General features: G+C 49.4%; 1 protein-coding gene across 1 annotated transcript in view; it reads right to left on the bottom strand.

The window, feature by feature from the left end:
* Positions 1–7,528: 7,528 nt before the first annotated feature.
* LBX2 (ladybird homeobox 2) overlaps positions 7,529–9,949 on the bottom strand; it is an 82,197-nt gene continuing 79,776 nt past the window's right edge. Inside the window, exon 2 of the mRNA XM_078679070.1 lies at positions 7,529–8,668. Within this exon, the coding sequence (XP_078535196.1) occupies positions 8,190–8,668 (479 nt within the window). The 3' untranslated portion in view covers positions 7,529–8,189. The remainder of the gene's footprint in view (positions 8,669–9,949) is intronic.

The following is a 9,949-nucleotide window of genomic DNA, read 5'->3' as shown; positions in this document are numbered from 1 at the left end:
TTGTTGCTATATTTTGGGTTATATACTGGTATTAATGAGGTGTTAACAAGTGGAAAAATGAGAAAATAATAATGTAATACTATCATAAAATGTGCTGCAATACGCTGCATAATTTGCCTTTTCTTGCTGCATAATGTCCAACACTCTGCGCAGAATTTGGCCCTCCCTGCCGCATAATTCAAGTGGAGTATAGTTCTGGTGATAACATAAACACTCTCAAAGGACGGGACACTTTATCCAGGAAATATTATGTTTCCAAATATGTTGACCTTCTTCGGCATATATTTCAAAACATCGAAAAAGATATTATAATGAATCGATCATCACGAAACAAAATCGAATAAGGCAATGAGTAATCAATTCTACATTTTCAAACACTAAACCCTTTAACCCCTTGGGTGTGGCTGCGATTCTGCGCCTGTGCGGCGCTTTTAATGAGTGGGCGGGTTCATGACGGCCCCCAGCCGTCATCAGCACACGATCACTGTGATGCATGACGGCTGGGGGCCGTTATCAGCACCGAAGGGGTTGAACAGCAAGCTGAGGAGTCGATGGAGAGGCCAAGTTTTCAAATTCATCTTTCGAAGTCAGAGGAATGTTAAAAAAGGCGTCATGTGTGACGACACAGTGGCAATCGATGACCTCGGTGCTCACGGTCACACAATCTGAGCTCCTTGGGCCGTATTATGCATGTTCATTGTTTGCGCAAGGCGCACATTTTAAAAGGTGCGCCAGGCTCAAACAATGAAAATATGCTGTATTACGATGAATGCGCTGCTCCAGGGCAGCCGCGAGCCCGCGCTGCCCTAGCAATCATGTGAAAACAGCCGCTCCGTGTTTTCAGCAACCCGCCTGCACTTTTGAAGGAGATTAGAGATCGCTTTGCAGGTGGGTGCACTCAGTGACTGCACCCGGCTGCAAGGAGATGTCTGGGGGTCCATAGGACCCTCTTTCCTCCCTCCAGAAGGCTGCTCCTAGGGGGCGCATTCACAGTGCACCACCTAAAAGGCTGCACAGTGCGCCACACTGTGAGTGCGCCCGCTGAGAGCTTCTTTGCCTCTGCACCCGCGTCTGTAATATGACACGGGCACAGAGGCAAAGGAATCCCCTCATTTGCATAGTGCACGCTCCTATGCAAATGAGGGAACACCCCCTGGAGGTAGCGCTGGTGCTTTAAGTGCGCCAGTTGAATCGGCATTACTGAAGGGGTTGCAAAAAGTCTGCACCCCCTTCGGTAATGCCCGTTGCGCCCCGAAGCACTTACTGTAATACGACCCCTGGCAGACATAACCAGTGCCACTCGTGCTGCACACACAGAGTCATGCGTGGGCAGCGCGCGTGCACAAGCATACCATCACGCGACCTGCGTGGCATGTGCTGAGCTAAATGCTGCGGGGCTTTATTACATTTAAACAGGAGGCAGATATTACTCGACCCTGCCAGGAACTCAACTTCTAGGTGTATTTTAAAGCTTGTAGAATACAGGACCTGGTATGATAGGGCCCATATCAATTACACAAACTATTCTCCATTTCTTTGTCTCTCTCTGTCTCACTTTCTCTGTCGCTCTGTCTTTGTGTTTATCTTTCTGTGTCATTCTCTGTTTGTGTGTCTATCTCTCTCTGTGTCCCTCTCCTCTTTGCCTCTCTGTCTCTGTCACTCTCTCTCTCACCCCCTCTTAAACATCAGAGCTGGAGGGCGCTTCAATGGGCCATGACTGTAACTCCAGTATTACGGGCTTTGTTTGCTTTTCTTTTTGAGGATGCTCATTAACTCCTTCCGTGCTGCTGTCGGCCCACGGCCGACGGGAGCACTCCCTCCCTGGTACTGCGAACGACCGTTGGCCGTCGGAGCCCCGCCCACCCTTTAGAACGCCTGCACCGTGGCAGGATTGCCACCGTGGTTAAGGTGTTAAGCAAAGGGCAGCTGAGCAGTTTGTTTTGAACCTTTCCAAAGCTAGGAGCATTATCAAGCTCAACACTCTTAGGAAAATCAAACCTTTCCTACCTCCTGAGGACAGCCAATCAGCAGTCAAATCCCTAGTTATCTCACGAGTGGGATATGGGTTCTTGACCCTAGCGGGGCTTCCTAAATCTAGGTTATCTCCGCTAAGAGCTACTCATAACGCCTCTTCCAGACTCATCACGGGCTCCAGAAAGCATGATCACGTCACACCTGACTTAATTCAACTTAACTGGCTTCCCATTGAAGCAAGGATCCGCTTCAAGATAGCCTGTCTGATGCATAAACCTATTCACCTCAATACCCCTGTTTACCTGGCAAAAAACACTTGAGCTCTCCGGCTCTAGTCGGAGCATAAGAAGCTCCAATACCCTACTAATAAAACCTCAAAAATTCAACAAAAAAAGAACTTACAATTGCACCTTCTCAGGGCCGGCTCCAAGAATGTGGATTGCCCTTGCGACGGAGATCAGAGCCAACCCCTCGATTGCTTCATTCAAACAAAAGGTCAAACAGCTACTATTGAACGAACACCATCAGCAATAAATAGCCCTGATGACATTTGCAAGTCACTCCCTTCTCTTGCTTGACAATCGTTTTACATTATGTTTCAAAATGTATTTTGTTGTCCTTTTGACATAGTGCTCTGCTAAAACTTCACGGCGCCTGCTAGTAGGGCAGTTACCTGTTGAGCACTTGCTACTTCATGTTCCCATTGCACCCACGTGTACTTTTTATGTTTCAGGTACCTCTTATGTCTTCTCATTGTATTGTACTCATGCTGTTTCCTTAACGTTAGTTCTTTTGTACAGCACTCTGATACACATCTGGGTCTTGTTCGCACTTTATAAAACTTTTCCAATAAATAATAAATAAATAATAAAGCTTTGAGACTATCCAGCTGGTGAGATTAGGGTGAGTTTGGGCCTAAGGCTCCTCCAATTTAATGAAAGGCATATGTTAGGGCATGGGTACTCACAAACATTTTTCAGGGAAAAAAGTTTGATGTGTCATGTGACCGCGAGCCACATTGATGCCAACAGGGTGGTGGGAGGAGGGGGAGACTAGTGGTGAGGTGGGTTAGGTTAAGCAAAACATATGAACACTGTACCAAAATATACACAAACAGCAGGGAGTAGTTTTAACTAAAACGAGTTCCCATCAGTCCACCATCGAGACCGCCCTTCATCATCTGGGATCTCTTGTACCAATGTACAACACAATCAGGGGTAAAAAAACCTGTGCTGGCGAATAAATACACCATGCGCAGGAAAAACCCAGTGTTGATGCTGATGTGAAAGGGATGGAGTATCTAGTGGTGAACTGAATAGCAGTGCTAAGAAAAAGTGTGTTGTGAAAAGAAAGAGAAAAAGGCTCTAAAATTAGGTCGTGATCGGGAAAACAATTTTAATACACACCCTCACACTCCTAAATCAATAAAAACAGTGCAAATTAGTGGTGTAACAAATGACCACTAAAAGAGATGTAAGGTCGACATGTTTCTGCAGACAAACGGGGTCAAAAGATCCCCTGCTGCAGGTTTTTTTCATCATCCCAGATGATGAAGGGCGGTCTCAATGGTGGACTGATGGGAACTCGTTTTAGTTAAAACTACTCCCTGCTGTTTGTGTATATTTTGGTACAGTGTTCATGTTGGACTCTCTGTTAATTCTAGGTTGGTGTCAATTCTGTTCAGGGGGCTTAACAGGTAGGGTCTATAAACTTACCCCTGGGACCTTTTTTGTGTTTGGTAAGCAAAACATATACCTCCAGGGGCTGAATTGAACAATGTGAAACAAGAAAATCTGGGATTCATCCTGGGTTACTCACTTTACCAATTGTGTGCTCCTCGGCAATTGCTTTATTTCACTTTCCTTCCTTTTTCTTCATGATCACACCTAAGAGGAGCTTGAAATACATTACTTCATGATGGGTGCTGTAAAAAACCTTCTCATGTGTTTTATTTAATAAACTATAACGTTATTTATGTATAATAGGAATCCTGACCACCCAAAGGGTGCACGTAACAACTGACCTGCCTCTTAGTTCACTATTGGCATTGTTGTGAGGGTGTGGCGGAAGAATAGATGTTTCTAAATTCAGGTTTGAAAACTATCACTTTAAAATTAATACTTGTCAGTTCACTGATATCTGATGTACTAAGGTGAAAATGTTCTGCATGTTAATTAAATATTCTTCTTGGATTTTGAGGAGAGTTTATCATATTTTTACACTATTGCTGCAAGATGTCTTTCAAAATGAAGGTGAGCCTAAATTTAAGAGGCACTCCCTAGCTACTTCCTTTCTTTAACCCCTTCTGCGCTGATGACGGAACTGCTCTCATCAGCCGCGGTGGCGCTGTGCTGATGACGGAGCGGTTCCGTCATGGCCCGCCCGATGTGCCTGCTCGGTGCTGATTTTGCGCCTGCGCGGCGCGTTCTATTGAGCGGGCGGGGCCATGACAGAACCGCTCCGTCATGAGCACAGCTCAACCGCGGCTGGTGACGGAGCGGTTCCGTCACCAGCATGGGCGCGCCGTGCGGCCCCCCTGACCCCTTAGCGCTGCGGCGGAATAGCCGCCGCAGCGAAGGTGTTAACACCAATTGACCTTAAAGTAAATGCTTGCCGGTTTATTTATCATCTTTTTACTGTTATTGCAGAGTCGAGTGAACAGCAGGCCAGCGCTGACATGAAGGCCAGGAGGGCAGCAGGCAGCCCCCGGGTTGTACTTTGAGTATCAATGTTTTAGGGCAAGAATGTCATTTCTGGAAATGATGTTAAATATTGTGTAAGAATTTCCTCAAGGTTTGTAATTAATGCTATCCATGTTTGTATGAGACAAGTGACAGCACCTTGAGATGCAACCGTCCTATAAACGCGGCCGCCCTCTGCTGCGTTACTGTATTTACTGGGTAGGGCTCTTAATTTGAACCCGTGGTTCCTGGCGCTTGACACCGGCACTTAATTGTCAACACCTGCTCTTATGAAAGTCTGCCACGAGGTGGCGCTGTCTGGCTAATTTACAGATGATCTAACAACTGTCAATTCGTAATTCAATATACATTATTGGATACCAACGATTATTATTTGATATACATTTAGTGGATTATTGTATACATTGGTATCCATATGGAACGCACATGCACTTTACAATACCCTTTGTTCATATATGTGACCTTTTTATTCTAAATGTATTGCAAATGTAAATTGGACATATAATATGTATTATGGTTGTTAATATAATTGTATGGTCTTTTCTTCTTTTAATCATATGTTTAATGTCCTCTTTTAATCTGTTTATCCTTTTATGATTCTATGCTTGAATCGAAATAAAGTTCTTTGACTTGACTATACATTAAAAATGACTGTTACCTGCCTCCCAAGCCATTCTCACAGCTTGGGGGGGCTGGAATATACCGAATTGTCACACTTCTAGGAGGGTGTTAGTAGTTGTGTTGCTGCTATCACTGGCAGCGCTGGCGGGGGCATTGTGTGGTGCCTCCAGGGACGGCCCCGGCACTTACTATGTTTACAAATTAAGCACTGGCTGGGTAATCTTAAAAGGACCACAAGACTTGTGAGATTACACTACTGTGCACCTCTCCACAGCTGCTGCCCTCACAGAACTGTGCAGCTGTGCACCCAGAATACTTTACAACTTTCTAGATACATTTCAAGTTCTGCTTTCTGAAAGTGCTGCCGGTTCCTGTGTCCCCTGTTTCCGGTGCCCTCCGCCCTGCCTAACTGGTCATGGAGTCTCGGATCCTAGACCCCCCCCCCGCACCCCGACCCCCCCCCTCACCCCCCCCCCCCCCCCCCGCGCCAAGAAACACCATCACCACAGAAGACGAGGAGGGGGGCGAGTTTATTTAAAATATGTACATGTCCCCACAGCCCCCCTGCTGCTGGGCTAGTCCGGATCACTTTGGTGGCGGCAACAATGTTTAATAATTACCTCATTTAGGAAAAAAACATCAAGCGAGGAAAACCTGAAAATCCACAATAAATTGCCCTTTTCTTAAATAATGCAGTTCCGGGTGTCCCCTCGCACAACTGCTTTCCCCAGTTCTGTATCTTTTTCTCATTGACTTTTTTTCTTACGTTTCTGGGGTTTATTATTCAACCAATTTACGTTTCCTTGTTTTCCCTAATTTCTATTGGTTCTCCGATTTTGTGCAGGAGTTTGGGCCAGATTGACAGGTGGCAGCTGTTCCGGTCCAAGTGAACGCGGGGGAGGGGGGGTTCAATGGAGGGAGAGAAAAAGATACAAAGCCAGGGTTTCCTTCCAATAGTCACACGTCATTGCACCAGAGACGCCCCGCCCCTTCCCAGAGAAAGGACGAGAAGGCGGCGGGGGTCCCTTCTTCACAGTTTGCAGTCCCGTTATTTTCTTAAGATCTGAGGTGTATTTGGTAAAAACACAAATGTAATGAGTTTGTCCGTTTGCTTCCAGAGGCGAGAAAACAGCTGGCAGACATGAAAGGCGGGGGGGGGGGGGGGGGGGGCAGAGGGCAGAAGTTGTCTTTGGAAAGTGTCAGAAGTTGATCAAGGGGCAGAGGGGGCCCCGCCCCCACTCATTAACCTTATCTTTGAGTGTTCCGGGGACGTCTTGTTACCCCAAGGAGATACCACGCAATGTTTCTCAGGAGCCTCTGTTACACCAGGGAGATACCAACTGATATCTGACAGGGGCCTTCTTTTATATCTGGGACCAACCACTTCTTAGCTCACAGGGGTCTCTCTTTGCATCAGGGAGATACCACTTGCTGTCTCACAGGGACCTCTTGTTGCATCAGGGAGATACCACTTGATGTCTCACAGGGGCCTCCATTACATCAGGACCATACCACTTTCTGTCTCACAGGTGCCTCTTGTTCCATCAGGGAGATACCACTTGATGTCTCACAGGGGCCTCTCGTTGCATCAGGGAGATACCACTTGATGTCTCACAGGGGCCTCTCGCTGCATCAGGGAGATACCACTTGATGTCTCACAGGGGCCTCCATTACATCAGGACCATACCACTTTCTGTCTCACAGGTGCCTCTTGTTGCATCAGGGAGATACCACTTGATGTCTCACAGGGGCCTCTTGTTGCATCAGGGAGATACCACTTGATGTCTCACAGGGGCCTCTCGCTGCAGCAGGGAGATACCACTTGATGTCTCACAGGGGCCTCTCGCTGCAGCAGGGAGATACCACTTGATGTCTCACAGGGGCCTCTCGCTGCATCAGGGAGATACCACTTGATGTCTCACAGGGGCCTCTCGTTGCATCAGGGAGATACCACTTGATGTCTCACAGGGGCCTCTCGCTGCATCAGGGAGATACCACTTGATGTCTCACAGGGGCCTCCATTACATCAGGACCATACCACTTTCTGTCTCACAGGTGCCTCTGTTCCATCAGGGAGATACCACTTGATGTCTCACAGGGGCCTCTCGCTGCATTAGGGAGATACCACTTGATGTCTCACAGGGGCCTCTCGCTGCATCAGGGAGATACCACTAGTTGTCTCACAGGGGCCTCTTGCTGCATCAGGGAGATACCACTTGATGTCTCACAGGGACCTCTTGTTGCATCAGGGAGATACCACTAGTTGTCTCACAGGGGTCTCCATAACATTAGGACTATACCACTTGCTGTCTCATAGGGGCCTCTTGTTGAATCAGGGAGATACCACTAGATGTCTCACAGGGGCCTTTTGCTGCATCAGGGAGATACCACTTGATTCTTCACAGGGGCCTCTCGCTGCATCAGGGAGATACCACTTGATGTCTCACAGGGGCCTCTCGCTGCATCAGGGAGATACCACTTGATGTCTCACAGGGGCCTCCCCTTACACCATGGAGACACCACTCAATGACTTCTCTCCACCAATGTGCGGACACCAAGATGCCTTCCTTATTCCTGTTCCCCCCTGCACAGGTACAATGGGCCGTCCCAGGATGTGCCACCACAGCACGCTGACCACTTGTTGCTCCAGTTCCCACATCGGCACACATTTCATCCATCCGCCGTGGCGGTTCTTTGCGTTGGACTGGTGAAGAGGAAGGCCTCAGGGCCTTGGGGAGGAGATGAGAAATGTCTTGATAATTAAATAAATACATTCCTGGCCCTTCCATGTTTCCTTGTCATCCCTTCCATAGTCATATAATCCAAGGACGCGGCGGTGGAAAAGAAGGGTCCCCTGGCCCTCAACAAATGCAAATCTAGTCTACGCCCCCCTCAATCGTCCACCTCAATCTCCTCATCTTCTGAGAACTCATCTGTGGTGTGGTCTCTGGAGGAGGACTGCGGGGAGTGTGGGTAGCAGCCCCCCAAGCCCTGGGGCGAGGAAGACCCGCAGGGGGACAGGGCCCGCGAGTGCGGACCCGTGTGCACCCCCGTCTCTTCCTCAAGCTCGGGCATGGTGGCAAGTTTCTCTAGAGCATGGGGAGGCAGCTTCTTGAGGGACTCCACGTCCGCCTTCATCTCCTCAAGGTCCCGCTTCAGCTTGGCCCTGCGGTTCTGAAACCAGGTGATGACCTGCGCGTTGCTCAGGCCCAGCTGCTGCGCGATCTGGTCCCGGTCCGCGGGGGACAGGTACTTCTGGTAGAGGAAGCGCTTCTCCAGCTCGTAGATCTGGTGGTTGGTGAAGGCGGTGCGGGACTTCCTGCGCTTCTTGGAGGTCTGCCGGTGTCCGAAGGAGTTCAGGTGGTCCCGGCCTGGAAGAGAAGACAAGAGGTTAGTCAAGCCTTGGAGATACTTCATGGTGGAGAAGGAACGGGCAGGGCGGAGGTGAGGGTGCGGGGGAAGAGCGTGGATGGAGGAGAGGACAAGGGGTTAGTCAAGCCTTGGAGATACTTCATGGTGGAGAAGGAACAGACATGGAGGAGGCGAGGGTGCGGGGGAAGAGCGTGGATGGAGGAGAGGACAAGGGGTTAGTCAAGCCTTGGAGATACTTCATGGTGGAGAAGGAACAGACATGGAGGAGAGGGTGCGGGAGGAAGAGGTGGATGGAAGAGAGGACAAGAGGTCAGTCAAGCCTTGGAGATACTTCATGGTGGAGAAGAAACAGACATGGAGGAGGCGAGGCAGCGGGAGGAAGAGGTGGATGGAGGAGAGGACAAGGGGTCAGTCAAGCCTTGGAGATACTTCATGGTGGAGAAGGAACAGACATGGAGGAGGAGAGGCAGCGGGAGGAAGAGGGTGGATGGAGGAGAGGACGAGGGGTCAGTCAAGCCTTGGAGATACTTCATGGTGGAGAAGGAACAGACATGGAGGAGGCGAGGGGGCGGGAGGAAGAGGTGGATGGAGGAGAGGACAAGGGGTCAGTCAAGGCTTGGAGATACTTCATGGTGGAGAAGGAACAGACATGGAGGAGAGGGTGCGGGAGGAAGAGGTGGATGGAGGAGAGGACACGAGGTTAGTCAAGCCTTGGAGATACTTCATGGTGGAGAAGAAACAGACATGGAGGAGGCGAGGCAGCGGGAGGAAGAGGTGGATGGAGGAGAGGACAAGAGGTAAGTCAAGCCTTGGAGATACTTCATGGTGGAGAAGAAACAGACATGGAGGAGGCGAGGGTGCGGGAGGAAGAGGTGGATGGAGGAGAGGACACAAGGTTAGTCAAGGCTTGGAGATACTTCATGGTGGAGAAGGAACAGACATGGAGGAGGCGAGGGTGCGGGAGAAACAGGGTGGATGGAGGAGAGGACAAGGGGTCAGTCAAGCCTTGGAGATACTTCATGGTGGAGAAGAAACGGACATGGAGGAGGCGAGGGTGCGGGAGAAACAGGGTGGATGGAGGAGAGGACAAGGGGTCGGTCAAGCCTTCGAGATACTTCATGGTGGAGAAGGAACGGACATGGAGGCGGTGAGGGTGCGGGAGGAAGAGGTGGATGGAGGAGAGGACACAAGGTTAGTCAAGGCTTGGAGATACTTCATGGTGGAGAAGGAACAGACATGGAGGAGAGGGTGCGGGAGGAAGAGGTGGATGGAGGAGAGGA

The sequence above is a fragment of the Lissotriton helveticus genome, chromosome 2_2, assembly GCF_964261635.1.
Source record: "Lissotriton helveticus chromosome 2_2, aLisHel1.1, whole genome shotgun sequence".
NCBI lineage: Eukaryota > Metazoa > Chordata > Amphibia > Caudata > Salamandridae > Lissotriton > Lissotriton helveticus.
This window is presented reverse-complemented; position numbering and strand designations above follow the sequence as displayed.